The 21,625-nt window shown below is 39.2% G+C and overlaps 3 protein-coding genes across 13 annotated transcripts in view; 2 read left to right on the forward strand and 1 right to left on the reverse strand.

Moving 5' to 3' along the window:
* LOC108415618 (protein NLRC5-like) overlaps positions 1 to 21,625 on the forward strand; it is an 802,877-nt gene that overhangs the window by 120,302 nt on the left and 660,950 nt on the right.
* The window catches only part of LOC108415395 (NACHT, LRR and PYD domains-containing protein 3-like), an 843,678-nt gene that overhangs the window by 95,427 nt on the left and 726,626 nt on the right, over positions 1 to 21,625 (reverse strand). For 3 of the 11 annotated variants that reach the window (XM_037540837.1, XM_037540836.1, XM_037540832.1), the window contains exons 1-3: positions 9,443 to 9,640; positions 4,901 to 5,491; positions 1,392 to 1,434 (exon numbers count right to left, since the gene is read on the reverse strand). The exons of 4 other annotated variants lie outside the window; for them this stretch is intronic. In XM_037540837.1, coding sequence (XP_037396734.1) covers positions 1,392 to 1,434; positions 4,901 to 5,491; positions 9,443 to 9,458 — 650 coding nt within the window. In that variant the 5' untranslated portion in view covers positions 9,459 to 9,640. Of the gene's footprint in view, positions 1 to 1,391; positions 1,435 to 4,900; positions 5,492 to 9,442; positions 9,645 to 21,625 lie in introns of those variants that run through there. 4 more of the 11 variants (XM_037540834.1, XM_037540835.1, XM_037540838.1 and 1 more) reach the window with 3 other exon arrangements.
* On the forward strand, positions 9,723 to 20,846 carry LOC119263961 (GTPase IMAP family member 4-like). Its single transcript, XM_037540871.1, has 3 exons — positions 9,723 to 9,764; positions 10,678 to 10,734; positions 19,334 to 20,846. The coding sequence occupies exons 1-3, from the start codon at positions 9,734 to 9,736 to the stop codon at positions 20,236 to 20,238; spliced, it is 993 nt and encodes a 330-aa protein (XP_037396768.1). The 5' UTR covers positions 9,723 to 9,733; the 3' UTR covers positions 20,239 to 20,846.

Below are 21,625 nucleotides of genomic sequence, written 5' to 3' on the forward strand. Positions count from 1 at the left end.
AGAGTCCACTCTTTCAATGTCCGTTCACTGGATGTTCACTGCTGGAGGGGGATGTGTGCGCCTGTGGAAATCCACCACCAGTTCTTTGGTCTTCCCTGCATTGATCTGTAGGTGATTCCGCAGACACCAGTCCACAAAGTCCTGAATCAGTTCTCTGTATTCTCTGTCGTCCTCATTTGTGATGCAGCCAACGATCGCTGAGTCATCAGAGAACTTCTGTAGGTGGCAGTTTGGTGAGTTGTACATGAAGTCTGCAGTGTACAGGGTGAAGAGAGGCCCCTGTGTTACAGACCACCATGTCGGACACACAGTCCCTTGTCCTCACATACTGTGGACGGTTGGTGAGGTAGTCCAGGATCCAGTGTGTTAGGTGATGGCCCACCCGTGCCTGTTCCAGCTTGTCCTTCAGGAGCCCAGGCTGTATGGTGTTGAAAGCACTGGAGAAATCAAAGAACATGATTCTCACACTGCCCCCAGGCTTCTCCAGGTGAGAAAGAGCTCCATGCAGCAGGTAGATGATGGCATCATCCACCCCGATGCCAGGTTGGTAGGCAAACTGAAGTGGGTCCATAGATGAGCTCACCATAGGGCGGAGTTGTCTAAGGACCAGCCTCTCCAGTGTCTTCATCAGGTGTGTAGCTGCTGAGGTCCTTTGGGTGCTGTGTTTTTGGCAATGGCACCACACAAGATGTTTCCCACAGTTGTGGTACTCTCCCCAGCTTCAGGCTTGTGTTGAAAATGTGCTCCACTATCCCGCACAGCTGATCTGCGCAGGACTTGAGAAGCCTGGCACTGATGCCATCCGGCCCTGTAGCCTTCCTCACCTTGATCTTCCTGAGCTCATTTCTCACCTGGGCCATTGTGAAGGTCAGACTGGAGCAGGGGGGGAGGGGGGGGGGGGTGCTGAGTGTTGAAATGTGTGAACGGGGTGTTACGACAACCAGCAGAAGAACCAGTGGGGGGTGGGTGTGAGCTGAAAGTTGTTGAAAGTTGTTTATATATATATAAACTCTGGCTGAAGGAAAAAACTGCCAGATTAATGCAATTTAGCAATTGATTGTATTACTTGAGTTCTGTAAGCTCATTCTTTACATTCAACTACATTATTAATAGTAATTTGAACATTTTTACATTGATATTTAGCTCAATAAATTGTCCTTTTATTAAGGCATCCTTTGTGTGAGCATGAGAGATGACTTTCACTTCAGAGTAATAATAAAATAATTCAGTTGCTTATTTCCTCTACAAATAATGTAAGTCAAATACCCTGAGCAATTTCTCCAACCACTGAGATACTCTATTCATCTTTCCAAGATTTACATCCAGGTGCAGCAGAGCATCATATTGTTGAGGTCAGTGTAAGAAAAGTTCTACATCATGCAAAGACTCACCTGTCTTTTTCAGAGACACTTGTTTTGGAGGTCAAGCTTCCCCCTAAAAATGAAAAATGAAACATTCCTTATAATTCTGTCACACACACACAAGAAAAGAGAAGCTGATTGGTTAATTTGTACACAAATAAAGAATGCAGAAAGAACACAGGTGTTACTCATTATAATACATTCTGATCTGTTAAACAAAGCAAAACATAACAAATCAACATTTTAGCATTGATTTAGACATCAGGCCTGGAATATACAGGGCACTTTAATAAGGAATGTGAATTAAATGTACAACCAAATATATTATGATCCAAATATTTTTAACCTTCTGCTGTGTTCTTTTCTTTGTGATTGTGTTAATGGACGTATTCTTCAATACATTTTTGTATAATGACTCCATAGACTACTGGTAATTTCACAATATGGACAATAATATGATCAAGAAGTTGTCTATTGTGATGAGAATGAAAGTAACCTGTACGAATTCACTGCATCCTTGACTAAATGTGCAACATATGCAAATCCTGGAAATGAAGTCTTTTTTCTGTATAATGAAGCCAAAATAATTTAGACCAACACAGTCATTTTTATGTATTTTTGGGCCTGAGCTACATTAAAAAGTTCTGATTTAATTTTTCAATTCAATTCAACATTTATAGCTCAACGAACATCGTCACCAAGCAGCTTTGCAGAAATCCAGGCATAAGATCACGAATAAGAACCACTGAGAGGAACAAAGACTCAAAAGTAGAGTGTGAGAAAAACTACTTCTCACTGATACCAAAATGAATTACTCCAAATACAGCAAAACAGTCTCTAAAAAGGGTAAGTACTACCAATTGTGATGTGTGTTTCCATTCTGTACATTTAGTAGTTCCTAAGTCATAAAAGGCCTAGGTGCAAAAATTTTTGCTACATATGTCGGACAGATCCACTTATTGATCCATGTTCCAGTTCATGATCCTGCTCTGGACCATGTACCTGCCATAACTTTACGTAACATAACATAACATGACACATCACCGATCCAGATTCCATTCCACATCTTACCATGAACCACAGCAAATTCAGTCTGTAACTAAGTAAACAAATCACAGCTGCTGGTTTGACTAAAATGCCATTTGTTTGGTGATATTTTAGTCTGGAAACACTGAAAAGCACAACCACTACTTGTAAAGTGTGTAAAGCCAGCATGCCAAGGGGTGAAAGTACAACTGCATCGTACAATATAATGAGCTTGTAAAAGAATACCAGGAACTCATGCTAAGAGACAGGAAGACACCACCCGGCAGTGAGTCTTGCTGATGCTTTCCAAAAACGCGATAAACATCCAGTACAACACTCAAAGGCTTAAGGGGTCATAGAGAAGCTGCTGAACTTCATTATACTCAATGACCATCCGCTGTCTATAGTAAAAAATATTGTATTTCACTGTTCTGTTGGAGAACTTAGAGCCCAGCTATTATCTGTATTTCTGAAAATACATGTCAGAGATTCAGAGATATCTGTACCCGAAATGTATAACCAAGTGTCATCAGTGTCAGTGGCGCAGTTAGATAGATGTTAAAGCCCTGAGCTTCACAACTGATAATTGGAGTTCAGATATTCCAGTGTCTCTCACCCACTGCACATTAGATGAACTCAGAAACATATCAAACCAATCACTTCTATGGCCACAGGTGTATAAAGCCGAGCCCCTAGGCCTGCAGACTGCTTCTACAGACATTAGTGAAAGAATGGGTCGCTCTCAGGAGCTCAGAGAATTCCAGCGTGGTACCGTGATCGGACGCCACCTGTGCAGCAAGTCCAGTCGTGAAATTTCCTCACTACTAAATATTCCACAGTCGACTGTCAGTGGGATTATAACAAAGTGGAAGCAAATTGGGAACGACAGCGACTCAGCCACGAAGTGGTAATGACAGAGTGGGTCAGCGGATGCTGAGGGTCATAGTGCGCAGAGGTCACCAACTTTCTGCAGAGTCAATCACTACAGACCTCCGAACTTAACGTGGCCTTCGGATCAGCTCAAGAACAGCGTAGAGAGCTTCATGGAATGGGTTTCCATGGCCGAGCAGCTGCATCCAAGCCTTACATCACCAAGTGCCATGCAAATTGTCGAAAGCAGCAGTGTAAAGATCACCTCAGTGATGTGTTCTCTAGAGTGACAAATCACGCTTCCCTGTCTGGAAATCTGATGGATGAGTCTGGGTTTGGTGGTTGTCAGGAGACGGTACTTGTCTGACTGCATTGTGCTGAGTGTAAAGTTTGGTGGAGGGGGGATTATGGTGTGCAATTGTTTTTCAGGAGTTGGGCTCGGCCCCTTAGTTCCAGTAAAAGGAACTCTTAATGTTTCAGCAACAAGAGATTTTGGACAATTTCATGATCCCAGCTTTGTGGGAAAAGACTGAGGGTGGCCCCTTCCTGTTCCAACATGACTGCGCACCAGGGGCTGACATCATATTAAACCCTATGGATTAAGAATGGGATGTCACTCAAGTTCATAGGCATAGCCAGATGAGCGAATACTTTAGGCAATATAGTGTATGCATTACAGAGAGCGGCATGTCAAGTGGGAAAAGTGCAGGGGGTCTCACACCAGCAGTTCAGCTGCAGCCTCTATTGCAGATATGCTAAGTGACTGGAATATTATATATGGGAGGCAAATCCTGCCAAAAAGGAAATGAAAATGAAAACAATAAAATGTAAATGCAAACCTCTTTTTGCCTCTTTTTTTTTGAAAATGAAATTAAATGCCTTCATTTGCAATTTCATTTTTCACATGAGCACGCGCCGTTTGTGACAAAAATAAAAATAAATTGAAAACGCCGATTTGTCATTTCATTTTAGTCGTTACTCCGGTTTTTCACGGCCAAATTTAAAATGAAAAGCTAACAGACAAAAGAAAACACAAACTTCACTTTGGCTTTGGCTTTTCTTCATGAAATGCAGAAAACAAAATGCAAAGTTTACTTTCTTATTTCTTTTTCATAGCGATCAGCTACAAATCTGACAAAATTAAAATGAAAATGCAAAATGAATAAATCAACAGCAAAGTGACGGTTTGAGATTCCGTTTTCTTCGTGGGTGCGCTTTAACTGTCAGAATGAAAAGGAAAATGAAAACGAACATCATCGCCACCTGCAATTTCTTTTTCAAATTGACCAACATGCAAATATATGTTAATTAGCACTAGGCGGGGCTAAAACTACTGAGGATTTGCCTCCCATAATTATACACCTTAAATACACATAAACACAATATCAACAATAACAATGATAATCCTAAAGTAAAAAGAGCTCTTGTATCAGAATCTGTATCGTTATCGGCAGTTATGTATCTGAATTGGATCAGCCCATCACTAGATATATTGCTATAAGATCTATTGATATAGTCTAATCTATTGATCCATGCTTTGTCTTCCATCTATAACCAACTCAGCCTAAAAATGGTCACTTTTTTAAGCACTTTTAAAATGAATAGGCTATTAAGCTTCATCAAATAACTTGTCATTTACTTACCACCTTCTATCTCATTATCTGTGTTGGTGTACCATCTACCACAATTGGCTGATACCAGTTTGTCTATCTTTGCTAGAAGTTCCTCTTGATCCTTTTTACCAGGATTTTCACTGAAGGCGTGATACCTGCTGCCACACTTCTGAACCAGCTGCTTTAGACTGTCCCCGGCAGTGCTGATATATTCCTCAATGGAGGTATTATTTTCTTTAAAAGTGAAGAGGATGATGGTGAACATGTAGAGATCCTGCCCAAACACTTCTATCACTCTGTCCACTGTGTCCCTCTCCTGCTGGGTAAATCTGCCTAGGGAGATCACCAGCAGGAAAACATGTGGACCAGGAGCTGAGAACTGGAGGCACTGGAGCAGTTTCTCCTTAGCTGTGTTTGAGTCCATTTTTGCAGTCAGTCCTGGAGTGTCAACCACCATGATCCGCCTTCCTCCCAAGGTCACAGTCTGTGCCTCACACTGCTGGGTGACCGCAGAGGCACTGAGCTCAGACAAAAAGCTAGACGAGCCAAGCAGCGTGTTGCCTGATTCACTCTTGCCTGCACCAACTTTCCCAAGTAGGACCACCCGGAGGTCATGCTCCCCTAGTGAGAAGACAACAAAATAAAAAGGAGAAATAATAATGAGAGTGGAACCTTTAACAGGAGAAAGAAAAAAACATTGTCTACTTTAAATGGAACCTAATCTAATTAATTATTAATGCAAAGTATTTTTGGACCATTTGTAAATGAGCGATATGAGAAGATACTGGGTTCTGTCTCAACAGCTATGGGACGGACAGACAGCTCAATTTTTCACACCTCTTCATAGTTATAGTTTCATGTTGCCATGGGCCTCTTTTGTCAAGTCAATTAGAGCACTGACTTTGTTCATATCAGAGCTCATTAAAAAATTCTAACATTCTTTTAGACACAGATTTATTTAAGATTTTATTCACTACATTAGATTTCCAGTGTGTCAAAAGTTTACATACACTACGATAAAACAGTCTGGAAGAGAAATTGATGTGACTTTTAGAAGCTTCTGCCAATCATCATAATTAGGAGTATATTTGGTACACCTGTGGCTGTATCTAAGAGTCTCACTTACCTTGTACTTTCTACTATGAGAAAATCCAAGCAACCCAGCCGAGATGTTAGAAAAAAAATTGTGAGTCCAGCAATTTCCAAATAACTCAAGGTACCATAGGCATGTGTACAAACAACTGTCAGCAAACATAACAAATCTTAGGACCAGACACTGCATCGTATAGTAGGTAGGCAAAAATTAACTCCCAGAGATGAACGAACTTTGGTCTGAAAGTCTTGACCAAACTGCAAAACAAGAAAAGAACTGGAAAAGGAGCTGGACGCACCAGGTAACAAAGTATTTTCTGAAGTTCACGGCCTGAAATGAAGACCGGCATAAAAAAGCATTCTGAAGAAGCATAAAAAAAGCATTCTGAAGTGTTCTCTGGTCAGATAAAACAAAAACAGAACTGTTTGGCCATAATTATCTGCACTGTATTAAGGAAAAAGGGGGAAAACTTTAAATCCAAAGAAACTATCCCAACTGTGAATCACTGGGATAGCAACATCATGTTGCAGAGGTGTTTTGCTGGAACTAAGGTTTGTGAGCTTCAGAAAATAGATGGCATCATGAAGAAGGATTATATACAAATACTGAAGTAACATATTAAGACATCAGCCAGAACACTAAAATTTACACAACTGGTTCTTCCATAATCCTAAGCTTTCAATCACATTAAAAGTATTGGAGTGGCCATCACAAAAACCTGACCAGATTCACATTTGAAAAATTGTTGACTGTATTGAAAATTGTGCCTGAGAGCAACAAGGCCTACAAACCTGAATGAGTTACACCAGTTTTAAGTTAAGTGATACTTTTTTAATCCCATAACTGGGGAAATTCCACTTCTGCATTTAACCCATCCGTGAAGTGAAACACCACATACACACACTAGTGAACACACACACTAGGGTGGGCAGCTCTCTCCACAAAGCCTGGGGAGCAATTGGGGGGTAGGTGTCTTGTTCAAGGTCACCTCAGTCATGGACTGTTGGTGCTGGGGATCGAACCGGCAACCTTCCAGTCACAGGGCCAGTTCCCTAACCTCCAGCCCCCACAACTATCAGGAGGAAGGGGCAAAAACTCATTGTGAGAAGCCTGTGGAAGGCTATTCCTGATTTAAATCAAGCTATTAAAAGGTAATCCTACCAAACACTAATGAAGTGTACAACCCCAATTCCAATGAAACGTTGTTCTTAATCTGTTGGACTATTTGCTCACGCAGTTGTTCACAAAGTGGTGAACCTCACCCGTCCTTGCTTCTTGCCTTTCAGGGATGCTCCCGTTATACCCAATCATGACACTCACCTGTTTCCAATTAACCTGTTCACCTGTAGAATGTTCCAACCAGGAGTTTTTTGAGCATTCCTCAACTTTTCCAGTTTTGTGCCCCATCCCAACTTCTTTGGAATGTGTTGATGGCATCAAATTCAAAACGAGTGAATATTTGCAAAAAACAATTAAAAAAGGTTTATCCGTTTGAACATTAAATATCTTGTCTTTGTATTCTATTCAATTGAATATAGGTTGAAAAAGATTTGCAAATCATCATATTCTGTTTTTATTTATGTTTTACACAACGTCCCAACTTCATTGGAATTGGGGTTGCATGTATAAGTATGTAAAATCCATTAAAGTCTAATATAGTAAATAAAACCTGAACTGAATTTGTCTCCACACTATTAATTTGAAATGACCTCTTAATGAAAATACAGTACTTACCTTAATTGACTTAACAATGGAAATGTAGGGGAGCAAGAAATGTGTGACATTGTGAAAAACCGAGTTTCAATGTCTTTAGCCAGATGAGAAGAATGTTACTGAATACATTCAGGACTGTGTATTCCATGCTCAGTAGTGCTGAAACGATTATTCGAGTAACTCGAATAATTTGATTACAAAAAATGTTTTTGCCTCGAGGCTATATAAAGATACCTGTGTGTGTAAAAGGCGAAAATGTCTAAAGTGTGGGACCATTTTACGCTGCACAAGGCGGACAATGTAGTGCAGTGTATACACTGTAAAACCATAATAGTCCTTCGTCAGAGCTGCAGCTCCTGAACCAAAAGTGTCCTCACGTGAGCTGCGCTTCTCCAGGTGGACTCAGAGCCTCTACTGTGTGTGTTTACAACTGCTGACTGATATGAACGGCAGAACGTCCAGTATCTGTAATTATTTGTAGCCCGTGTTATGAGTTGATAGTGACCAAGCATAATAAGTAGCAAGACAGCAAATGCACCAAGATCTCACTCATGTAATTTATCTCTCCTCATCTCTCCCTCCTGTGTGCACACACACACACACACACACACACACGCTCACCCTGATAGGTTACATCTATAAACTACAGGTTTTCAGAGTTTCACAGAAAGGTTGAATAAATGGGCTTAGTTCTGGAGAAAATAAGCCAAAGGTTTTAAGCTTTGATCTAGTAAAAGCGTTGAGTTGAATAAAAAACTTTTGTGAGTAATAACAGCCAATTGCTTGCTCATTTTAAGATACCCTTCATGTTGCCTAACACACTATCGATATAGTTGTTTAAAAACACAAAAGTGTGATTTATCCGATTACTCGATTAATCGATGAAATAACTGACAGAATATTCGATTGCAAAAATATTTGATAGCTGCAGCCCGAGTACTCAGCCATCTTTTTTCAAAGTACTCAGTCCAACTGACAACTGTCTACAATGTTAAGGTAGTTATACAGGCTTTATAAGATGCCCTAATGCTTTTTCAAGCCATTGATGCAGGACACTGCAGAGTCTGAAATCAAAACTGGTAACTGTATGTTCTCTATCGTCTGCAGAAACCCAAAGGACCGAGACATTATGTTCATTAGTGATACAGTTTGAATTTATTACAAGTTATCTGAGATTGTTTATCTTTATGAACTTATTGCGTTACTACAGAGTATCAATGTTTGATCATTTTGGAGCTATGAATTTTATGACCACTGTTTAAACACAAGTCACTGATGTTAAAATGTATTGCAACAATTAATAGTTGTGATTATTTTTCCCCTTTCCTTATTTGAATTATGCTTTTTTCATCAAAACGTCATATTTCTGAACTTAAACAGACTTTCAGATTTTTTTTTTCTGGGTTGGCTCAGTCTACATTTATACAGTCATCGTCAAAAATTAGTTGCATCCAGAAGAGTTAGACTGCAGTGGTATTCGAAAGGAAGAGAAGCACAGTCAGCACAGTCAGCGCAGTCAGAACAGCTCCGGAGCTGACCTGACCTGCTTCGGTTCGACAAGTATTCAGTAACGTTTCCATTACAACACATTCAGAGCACACTTCATACACACAATCCATATTAACAAAAAGTGGGGGAAGTTTCATTTAAATCAACTCCACTTAATTAATTCCCACTGTTCTCCTCTCCTGCTTCTGTGCAGTGCTGCTGTGATCCTAACTGTGATCCTAACTGTATTTACAGTCTGAACCCTGAAGGCTACTTACTGTCCGAGTCTGCCATCGCTGGAGACTTGCTTGTTTATATCTGCAGGCGACGCTGCTCTTCTGACACACTCATTCTTTCAGCTTCTCTCTGGAGGACGAACGGCGCGTTAAACCGTTTTGTTCTCAAATTCAAATACAAGCCTTTTGCTACACGAGCTTCTCGAAGACGGAGCCCTGAGAAAGCCAAGAGACACAAACTACATCCGGGTACCCGCAGCCTGCGCACAGGCAAAAACGAAACCTACAGCAAACCGGAAGAGTCTCCAGGATTCAGCTTCCTGCTCACTCGAAATGGCTGCGAACAGTGAGGGCAGAGAACTGGGTGAGTGATCGTGCTCAGATTTGTGTTCTTTACCGGTTTATAAATCTAGACACACCGTGGCTTTACACCAGATCCACCAGCAGCCCGGCTTTACTTTCGATTTCAAAGCTGTTCTTATTTTTAATGAAAATTAAAACGTTCACCCTTCTTCACAAAGCGGAGTAACGCGAACAACACTGGCTGATATGTTGTCGTCGTTTCATTGAGTTCTTACCCTGCTGTGGAAAAAAAAAGTTTAAATATTAATGTTACAAAACCCCACCAGGTGTGTTTTGGGTTTTTGATATAACACTGTACATCCTGATGGTTACACAGGCGATCTGTGACTGATTATACACGCATTTGATGGTTTCCTAATGGGATCTAAAGTTATGGTCTTGAAAATTAGCAGCCTCTAATGACAGCCATTACGCCGACTGGTCTGGTTTTAGGGTAATGTTATTGTGTCAAAGCACTGAACACACTGTCCTACATGAAAACTGAATTTGAAGGAACTCCACTTAATTAATTCACACTGTTCTCCTCTCCTGTCCACTGCTGTAATCCTAACGCCATCTCATGAACTAAGCAAACAATTTACCAAATACAAATTACAATATCTTGCAAATTTGACTAAAAGGTCATTTTTAGTTAATGGCATGTACGTATCTTACTCAGGCTTCAGCAGGAGCTTCAGTGTTTGTAAACAAGCTGTTTATGGAGTTCGTATAGTTCATGAACAAGTGTTTCTTTTAATGTTGCTACAAATTTCTTAAATTTGGTGGGGACTTATTCTTGAAATGTTCTCCTAAATATTTAAAAGCTAACTGCTGCCTTTAAAAATGTAACTTGGACTTTATACAGATATTTCATTTTTGTATTCTGAATATTTGCATTCCGTAACATCCCAACACTGTTTGTTTTCTTGCTGCAGCACCTTCAGCTGACAAAGACCCAGCAGAGACCCACAGCATGGATCAACCTCCTACGTGTAAGTTCCCAACTGGACAAATAAAGTACTGTTAATAAAAACAACTATAAATGAATAAAAACTAAAACTAATATTTGAGATGAATTCATCCATAAGCAACTTTAAGAACGGTTATTAGTGAATACATTTGTATATTATTTGTCAGACCTTTACATTTCCAAAATTGTGTACAGCATTCGTACAACATCCTCCACCCCTTTCTCCAGTCAGGACATGAATGATAAACATGATTGAAGAGCCTCTTTACTGCATATATGAGCTTTATTTGCATAGAACAGAGGCAACTCAGCATTCATATTGCGATTGTTAGGCTTCAGCGAATGGCCTGATTTTGTGATCCCTCCAAAATTTCAGTTGCTGTTGGAAGAGCCCTCACTAAGATGCAGCACACTAATATAAAGCAGTCATTAACATGCTCTGTGAGCTCCACTGGACCAAGTAAACCACAAATAAACAGAAATCTGCTACAATTCTAAGCATGAACTGACCTGAATGCAACAAAAAAATGCAAATCCAAAAGCACTACATGGCACTGTTTTTTACTTTCTATCCCAACATTATATCCATCTAGGAGCAGCATACATGTAGGGTTACAGTTGTATTGAAAAGTTTAAAATGATAGAATGTGTCAAGATGAATTTGTTGTACTACTACTATTACAACTATTACTACTATTACTGCTACTACTAACTACAACTAATAATAATAATAATAATCATAATGATAATAATAATCCTTGTTTGTATAGCACCTTTACAATGCTAAGTAAAAACAAAGAAAAATAAAATAGATAATAAAAATGCAACAAATAAAAGCAAAGGCTGCAGTGTGCACAAGTTGTAGTCTGTATGCTCTACTTGCAGGAAGTCCTATGAATAAAGCATTACAGTAGTTAAGTCAAGAAAAAACTAAAGCATGGAACAATTTCTTAACATCTTGCTAATGGAGATAAGGTCAAACTATTGCTGTATTGTCCTTAAATGACAAAAGCAGTTCTGGTAATGTTATTAATATGGGGTTTAAAAGTTAAAGCAGAGTCTAGAGTTACACCAAACTTCTTAACTTCAGTTTTTATTTGTAGAGCCAGATTTTCAAATATTTCATACATTTTTTTTCCTCTTTGCTTCTACTTATAATTATTTCGGTCTTGTCTTCATTAAGTTTTAAAAAATTGCTATTCATCCAGCTAACAATGCTGGACAGACCTATGAGGTTCTCCACTGTAGTAACATCATCTGGTGCTGCAGATATATACATTTCATCAGTGTATCATCTGCACAATTGTAAAAATCGATGCCATGTTTCTTAATAATCTGACCTAGTGGCAACAAAGAAAATAGGAGTGGACCAAGTACAGAGCCTTGTGGTACACAACAGAGAATATTATGCTTACTTGAGATATGTTCACCTATGCTTACAAAATACTGCCTTCCAGGTAAATATGTGGTTTAACACAGTTCCAGAGATATCAGCCAAGTTCTCAAGCCGATTTAGGAGTATTTTATGGCCTACAGTATAAAAGACAGCACTTAAATCCAAGCATAAGTAGAGACATCACCTGTATAAGCATTTATTCTCAAAACAAATGTTTTAAGTGTGTCTGGAAAAGTGCTTATTTCCAAAGAAGTTTTCAATGCCCAACACACTTGGACTAAGGCTTTAAAGTACTTCTGTACAAAAATGCTGTAAAAGGGTCTGAAACACAGGTGGAGGAATGAAGACACAAGACAACTTTTTTGAGTTCTTTTTCATTAATCTTTTTTTTTTTAAACTATTGTTTTTTTGGTGTTGAATAAAAATAGAGGCTACTGTTGGTACATTTAGTTATAAAACGTGACCAAGTATATTTGTACATGATAAAATAATACAAAATCATTACATTTTAATGTTGATTCACTGAGGCTTCAACACCAAAACATGAGGCTTGTTATAAATCTTAATACAATTTTTAAGAATTTTTTTGTGAATATTGGGTTTAGTTTTGCTCCATTTCTGTTCTGCTTTGTGGCTTATTGTAGCCCTCCTAAATTTAACTGTACACTAAGGGGTTAAATTCAGTGTTATAACAGCACCTACTGCTCAGCGAGATGAGATGACATTTTTTCGTGAACGTTGAACTGAACGCAACACATTTTTAATAAAGAACTTGAACGTGAATTAGTTCCCATTATGTGTGATGAACGGCAGACGTCACTGTAAATGAACGTTGGAATTAGTTTTCCACTGAAAACTGAGTGACATCTGTTTCCTCTTTTGAAACGCAGCGAGAGAAAGTTCCTCCCTCCTGTCTTCTCGCTGCTGCCGCTTAAATCATGCATCACCAGGCAAAGTAGTGTCCGGCTGAGAATAGTTATCATACTGGCTAGTTAATAACATACTGGATGGCGCACGACGTTACCCGTGATGAACTGCAGCAGAGCAGGGTAGGCATAGCAACGCCGCGTAGCAGGCAACGACGAGAGCGCGGAGGGCTGGAGGAGCGAGAGAGAGAGAGTGACAGACCAATGACGAGAGTGAGAGAAAGCGCTGCAATTTAAAAAATGGCTAGTGGAAGTGATGGCACGTAGACAGACACCGATTCTCCTGATGAACGTTTAAACAATTTTACACTCTTGCAAACCAAAGACCCCGACGGCAAAGATCTTACCTTTCTGTGTAAGATTTGTCCACCTGCGCAGCAAAAACAAGTTAGGACATCAACAACGTCCTTCTCGAATTTGAAACGCCACATTGAGTTAAAACATCCATCCGGTGTGAATGCATATACACTGAAAAAAATGATGTGTAAAATTTACTCAAAAAAATTGAGGCAACAATTTGCACTCACTTTTTATGGGTAAATTTTACTCCATGTTTTTTTGAGTACAGTTTAACCAATTTTAACAAGTTAAATCTGCAATATACATCTCATAAAGCCTACCTAATATGTTTAAGTTAATTTTACCCCCTTAACTCCAAAAGAGTTTTACACCTAATTATTTTGATTTTTGAATTCATGGGCTTATTAAAATGCTTTTCTTTTGATTCTATTTAATTAATCACACAGTCTAATTTTGAATCATGTCCATTTTTATTGACAAATTTCTCACAGTTTTACACAGCAGAACAAAATATCTGTCAGACAAACTTAAATTGTCAATTTGTGCATAAGACAGGATGTCCATGTATTTTACAAATGGACAAATGCAACAGAACTTCAACTAAAGCAGAAAATGCATGTTTGAAAACAGGGCACAGTAAAAAAATAGAGGATTCAATATCCCACAGAAAAAATACATCTCTAATAAATTTAAACATACATTTTTACTAGACTAAAAGAAATAATATCAGTCCCATCAACAACGCACAAGCTTTTGCTCTGCTGCCACATTTCAATAGCACTTCATTACCCTCAATAACAATAGCAACATCTGACGGATCTTCTTCAAGGGCACCATGCACAACAAGGATCTTCATAATGTGCTGGGCTTGGCCTTCTCTGTCATGCTCCTTGTTAATAATAACACACAAACAAAAACATTTTAAAAAGTGAATTATTCATATGAAAAGTATACCTTACATTATATTATTCATGAATATACCCATAAGCCTTTGCTGCATATTTTAAGAATTATCTTAAAGGGGAAGCTCTCTTCATTCATAATTGAGCCTTTCTAAGCACATGTAGGACGACTTCTAGGATTCTTGTATACAAGTTGCGACCTCTTTCGTTTCTGAGACAGAATTTCACGTGAACTTCAAGTTAAGAAGAACTTACTGAGTTACGAGTGGGTCAGACTGCTCTGACATTTACAAACGAGTTTACCTACTACGTTAGTTACGAATGCTTTCGGGAAACGTTCGTCATTTTAAGAATGTTCCTAAGTATGAAGTTACGAAGTACTTAGCGTTAAGAACGCTTTGGGAAACGCAGCCCTGCTTCTTTTCCCTGAGAAATCACAACATCGTATTCAATGTCTGTAGCACCTAAGAGTTCCTATGTCGTATGAATAGTCATTTGGGAGCGCTTGCGTTTCCACACAAAGTCCTGCAACGCTTCTTACCGGCTGAAATATGAACGGGAGTTCTCCTAACACTCAACATATGGTCTGATTAGGGAGAAAGCCCCGCACTTCAACAAAAAAAGCCAGACACCTGGCGGGTCACTGATAAAGTCCCAACCTTCAGCACAAAGAGCCAAACAGCTTGCTGGTTACATCGCGAGCAGAGGAGTGTCGACGTTCTACAGGGAAAGCCCTCCTCCACGTGGAGATCTGCACAGGCGCAGTAGCGAGAATAAGCCGAAAAATCACCCTGTCTGTGCACTATTTAACCAAACGCTAATGTATTGATGAGGCTTTTTGACAGATTTTAGCCTGCTTTAAAGTATGTTTCTAAAACAGTAATTTGACCTCTTGTTTAAAGAATTTTGGTTTCTCCCCCGGTCTTTCGTCAGAAGTGCCTTGTGGCGCTGCAAAGATGACCAACTAGTGAACAAACGTTTTGGACTTTTATGAACAGTTACACGTCTTTAAATAAATGCCCCTTCCACTCTGAAACACCCTGCACTCCCCCTGAAGCGTTAACAGGAACGTTACAGGCAGTTAATTCGGATAAAACCATAAAGAGCTAAAACAACGGTTGGCGGCATTTTTTAAACGGAAAGCAAGCATGTCAGCAAACAGCTCATTTAGCTTAAGGAAAAACGTTACTAAAACTGCGTTTAGTAAACCTTACTAATACTAAAATATTTATATATTGAGTATATTTCTACAACTGATGACTAGTTTTCAGTAAAATTAGGCGTTTGTAATGGTACAGTGTAATTAATTCATTAGACTAAACTGGTACCGAACGCACATGAAGAGACTTGAACAACTCTGTGTGAACTGTATATCAAATAAAAGCTAGCAGTAAATGGACTTAATGAATTAACATAAACTACATTATTTTTCACAGAGATAAAGAACTCTTACCTTATATCTTGCTTTGTGGGAAACTGAATAAGTCCAAAAACAATCCAGGATCAGCTAAGGACCTTCCACGTGGCTTTCCCTTGCATGATTGGTGATTACTGCGCATGTCTAAGTGATGGTCATATAATTGGTAGCATTTATAAAACCTTTGCTGGTGGTAGATTTTACTTAATTTTTTTCACTGCACAATGTGCACAATTTTTAATAATATTTAAATGCTTTTCTGAAGTGTGTTTATTACAGCCACAAATTAGGTAACAGAGTTGATTTTACCCAAAATTACCCAATGCAGTTCAAGACTGGATTATTTTATGTAAATGTTAAACAATCAATTTGTATTACATTTACTGACCCCAAAAAACATTTTTTACAGTGTATGCATGCCCTCCAGGGTCATATGGGAAGAAAGGGGAAAAAAGACCCCCTGCCAACCCCAAACGCAAATCGTCCCTCGACACTTGTTTGACCACCAAGCCTAAGTATTATTTCTGGTTTGTAAAATAAAACGAATTCAATTAAAGGTTGAAAGAAAATGAAAGAATCGAACGAGCTAAGAAATACAAGAAGACTCTTCAAGGTTCAGAAGCGCAGGTCCTTTATTCTTTCTTTGAGCATGGAGAATGTTCTTCCAACTTCGGACACACACTCATTATACAGGGAATATTCACATATTTTATACTCTCAGTGCAGGTGGGGTGATCACGCCCCACCTCTTTTTGATGTCTCTCATTGTCCTGATACTACCCTTATATCCAAATTATCCTCCACATATCCATCATATGGGGTTTTTGTGGAAACCATTATTTCCAGGCCTAGCTTGATTTATTTTTTTAAAAAAACTTTGTGCCAGGTACCTCCTTACGCTCGCTAGTACTTTTCCACTCTGGCCGTTTGGCCTTGAGCAGTTCACAAGTTCACTCACTCCCTACAGAGGGCCTATCTTCTCTCTAACGCTCTACTAAGGAAGCCTGTTTTAGGGGCCTTGTTTGAATGTGCTAGGCCATACTGTGCTTTATTTATGGTTTATCTACATAATACAAGACATTTTAGTTTTGGCAATCTTTAATTTACATCACAGCCTTCAAGAGGTCCGTGGTGGTCTCACAGGAGCAGGTAGATAAACTGATTATCGACTACATTGTGGAAGATTTACAACCTCTAAGCAAAGTTGAGAAACCCTCGTTCATCAGACTAGTGACAGGTTTGCAACCAACCAGACATGTGCCTTCAAGAAAGCAAGTGCAGGGACTACTGAATAGAGAATTTAAGGAGGCTATCAATAAATTAAAAAGTGAACTTGCCGAGCTTGATTTTGTTTGCACAACAGCTGATTGCTGGTCAGCTGTCAACAAGGGATTCATGGGCATTACAGTTCATTGGCTTGACAAACATGATCCATCACTCAGGAAATCAGCTGCACTTGCATGCCGTCGTGTCAGGGGGTCACATATGATGTACTGGCAAAAGTATTGGCACAGGTGTACAAGGAATTTAAAATTCAGAACAAAATTGTGTGCACAGTGACAGACAATGCCTCAAATTTTGTTAAGGCATTTAACTGTTTTGGAGAGGGTGTTGCTATTACAGCTGCGGCTGCAGCTGCTGATGAAACAGTGGAAGATGCTTCTGTCCAGGCAATTGACAGTTTGGATGATGGTGATGGTGATGATGATGATGATGGGCTTGAGCCAGCACCCCTCTCAGCGTTAGAGGATCCCTGCCTCCCCCCTCACAGAAGGTGCATGGCCCACTTAAATCTTGTTGCTGCCGACACAAAGAATGTAACTGACAGGCAGTACAACACACTGGCAAGGCCTGTGTTTTCCAAAGCATGCACTCTGTGGAACAGAGTAAAACGGAGCTCAAAAGCCTCAGATTTGGTTGAGGAAAAGCTAAAGATTGGCTTTGTCACTCCAAATGACACACGATGGAACTCAATGTTCCTCTCCATGCAGCGCCTGAGTCACATAGCCACATTGACTCCACAGGCCAGCGACCTGATAGCGCCAGGTGATCCAGCTCCTGAATATGACAGGCTGCTTTGCCTTCATTACCTTCATTCAAGAGTTTTGCTCATTTCATACACACACATATGTATATATAATATCATATATCAAATAATATATACATATTTCATATTATATATTCTTTTTTTAATTAAATGCTGGTAGATTTCATTGCACTAAGTGTAGAACTGGTCTACCTTGTCTGTACTGCTGCAAGTTTCATCACCTGGTAAGAAACCCACAATTGCAGTGTCATGAGCAAATGTCTACAATGAGCAGCTTCAAAGAACGTATAGTGATTTCTAGCTTGTCCATCCATCCATCCATTTTCCAAGGTAGTGTGAAAAAAAGTATTTATTTGAATATCTCACGAAAAAAGTAAAATGAACTGAACTTTGAACTAGTTCAGAATTAAAATTGTGAACTTTGAACGTGAACTGTTCACTTTGAGCATTGTATGACCTGAACTTGAACTAGTTCAGAAAAGCTGTGAACTGGCACTGGTCGTTACAATTCAGAGCTCCGGTGAGTTTTCTCAAGCTTCTTTTAAGCTAGTTAGCTCGTGATGCTACTTTAAGAGTTAAACATGCTGAAAATGAGTTATATCCTAAGAAATATGATGAATCCTAAATGTGTGTAACTATAAAAAAACAGTCGGAAGGAGACTAAAGTTTATTTAGCCGCATAAGTGATGTTTTATGCTGATACTGGAGCTAATTGTTTCCAATTAGCATGTAGGCTAACGCAGCTAAGCCTTTCTTTTGTGTTGTTTTCTTAGACGTACAAATGTAAAATAATTTAATTGCGCTTATCTATAATTCTTTTCAGTGAGAAGTTGTTGTGTATGACATTGTAAGGCTAGTTAATAAGTTCCTAAAGACATGGAGCTTCAGATACATTAGTATGAGCCTTTGTATTTGTGTTATCACAAAGTATTGTATCTGGAACAATATTTCATAGTGTTTCAGTAAGGGATTGATATTTAACAAGGTTTTCTGCATTATGCAGATTTTTTTCATGGTTAAAGTTTTGCAAGATAGAAGGAGAGAGCCAGTGAACCACGTGATCCTGACCTCCTGTACAGCAGCTCTACAGGCAGCTGCAGTAATAGAGTGAGAGAGAGGGACCGAGATATCCACGCAAGTTTTTTTTCAGCTGGACATTCACACACCCTCACACACACACACTTGTATATATGGACAATTTTTTTTGATAAACAGAACTTAACGTGCACGTAGGGAAAAAAGAAAAAAAAGACTACCTGGGTAGCGATGATTTTTTTTTGGTTTATTTGTTTTCTCATTACAACTATGGACTAAAGTTCAATGTTTCCCTTTTGTTATATTCTACAAATGTCTACTATGGTTGCTGATAACTGTCAACTCTTGAATACACCATTATAAATTTCACCTCTGTGTTTGTTGTTTCGCTGCTCAAAACTCTCCTTTTCCCGAGCCTAGTTAGAAGCTTGTTGTACCCCTTTGATTTACTTAATTCATTCTGCACTACAGTTCAATAGCACCTTGCTACATTATGGAAATAGAATTTTTTATAAAAAGTGAAAAATCATTGGCTTAAACAAATTCTTGGTCCTCAGTTAGTGTTGTCCCTTAACATTTCTCTGTTTTCTGTTTTAAGTATCTGAACTAAGGATAGTGCTGGTGGGGAAGACTGGTGTGGGGAAGAGCTCTACTGGAAACACCATCTTGGGCCAGGAGGTATTCCATGTGTCCAGTTCAGCTCAGTCAGTGACCAAGGAGTGTATAAAGGTCAGAGCAGAGGTTGATGGCTGTAAAGTGTCTGTGGTCGACACTCCTGGTTTATTTGACACTGACCTGACAGAAACAGCAGTGATTAACAGACTGGTTGAATGTATCACTCTGTCCTGCCCTGGACCACACGTCTTCCTCGTGGTGCTCAGACTGCGTCACTTCACCATAGAAGACCACGAGACAGTGAAGAGACTGCAGTGGATCTTTGGTGATGAGGCACCTAAATACACCATTGTTCTCTTCACTGAGGGGGACCGACTGAAAACCAAGACCATAGAGGAGTATTTGGCTACAGCAGAAAACGAGCTGAGTCAAGTAGTGGAGACGTGTGGTGGACGCTATCATGTCTTTAATAACAAGAACATGGGAGACCGCAATCAGGTCATTAAACTGATGCATAAGATCTTTCAAATGGTGACAGAAAATGACGATAGATGCTACACCAATGAGATGTATGAAAATGTGGAAAGAGCAATTCAGGAAAGAGAGGAATTGCTAAGAAATAAGATGGACGAGAGAGAAGAAGAGCTGAGAAACAAGATGCATGAAAGAGAGGAAGAGCTGAGAAATGAGATGCATGAGAACATGGAAAGAGCGATTCAGGAGAGAGAGGAAGAGCTGAGAAATGAGATAGAAGAACTGGCTAAGGTGAAAAACAAGGAAATAGATCAGTTAAGCTCAAAGCTTACAGAAAAAGTTGTGAAGGATGTGAAGAAAAAGAAAAAATTTTCACAGTTTATAAAAGTCGCAGAGCAGTGTAAACAACAGTGACAGTGCCTGTCACAACTGGCAGGGATAAGACAAGTGTGGATAGTTAAATGAGGCTTTATTAAAAAGGGCAAATCCAAAAGAGTGGTCAAAAACAGGCAAGGGTCTCAAAATTAGGTAAAGAAACAAAATACAAAACATACCAGAGTGGTGAAACAGTCCAGGGTCCGAATCATGGCAGATCAACATCAGAGGCAAGGCAAAAGTCGCAAGCGGAAGAACGGGCAAAAAGGTCATACACAGAGAATACACAATCATAACAAGAACGCTTTACAGAGTTGGGACGGAACATACCAGAGTGGTGAAACAGTCCAGGGTTCGAAGCACGGCAGATCAATATCAGAGGCAAAATTTCAGCTGCACCTTACACTGTGTTAAGGTTAATGATGAATGGATGAACAGAAATGGTTTAAAATTACTTAGAAAAATCCTGTTACTTTAACTTCAATTCCACAATTCCAATCAAATTTCATCAAATTTCATTCTCATGAAAAGTTAAAACACAAAGTTTTGTTCCAAAAGCATCTCTCTCTCTCTCTCTCTCTCTCTCTCTCTCTCTCTGTGTGTCTCTCTGTCTATATATATAAAATGTACATACAGTACCTGTATATAGTATAATATAATGATGTATATGAATAAAAATATGTTTATGTTTTGTCATTGTAGTTTTTTTTTATTCATTGTATTATTATTTATTGTATTAAGTGATTAGTTCAGTTTTTATTGTAATCAATCACAGCTGGTCACCTAATAATAATAATAATAATAATAATATTTCTTTATTTTTATATAGCGCTTTATCAAGGACCCAAATATGCTTACAATTCAGAGTACATAAATAACACCCTTAACACAGACAACAAGAGCACAGTAATTTATACAAAAAGACAAGGCAGTATGTGGTCTGGTCTAATGAAGGAGCATAACAGACCGAGGGCAAGTTATGAGTATGTTGAGACAGAGCAGTTTACATAAGAACAGTAATGCTGTACAATGGCAGACATTGAAGGTATGAGGGAAGTTATAGTCAAGTGCGAAGAGATATGATTTCAGGTTAGATTTGAATATGGAGAGTGAATTGGATTGTTTGACCAGTAGTGGAAGAGAGTTCCAGAGTTGAGGGGCAGATCTTGAGAAAGCTCGGTCACCAAAGTTTTGGAGGTTAGATGGAGGGGTGGTAAGTAGTCCAGCTGAAGACAGCCTGAGAGAGCAAGAGGGTTTATAGGGAAGAAGACGATCAGACAGGTAAGAAGGGGTGAGATTGTTAAGAGCTTTATAGGTAAGCAGAAGAATTTTCAACTGTATGCGATATTTCACAGGAAGCCAATGGAGACGTTAGAGAACGGGTAATGTGGTGCTGTGCGCGAGTGTGAGTGAGGAGACGGGCGGA

Source organism: Pygocentrus nattereri, chromosome 9, assembly GCF_015220715.1.
Source record: "Pygocentrus nattereri isolate fPygNat1 chromosome 9, fPygNat1.pri, whole genome shotgun sequence".
Taxonomy (NCBI): domain Eukaryota; kingdom Metazoa; phylum Chordata; class Actinopteri; order Characiformes; family Serrasalmidae; genus Pygocentrus; species Pygocentrus nattereri.

Coding starts and splice junctions, on each gene's coding strand:
- LOC119263961 (XM_037540871.1), top strand. CDS start 9,734: ATGGCTGCGAACAGTGAGGGCAGAGAACTGG. Junction 9,765..10,677: donor CAGTGAGGGCAGAGAACTGG/GTGAGTGATCGT, acceptor TTCTTGCTGCAG/CACCTTCAGCTGACAAAGAC. Junction 10,735..19,333: donor CATGGATCAACCTCCTACGT/GTAAGTTCCCAA, acceptor TTCTGTTTTAAG/TATCTGAACTAAGGATAGTG.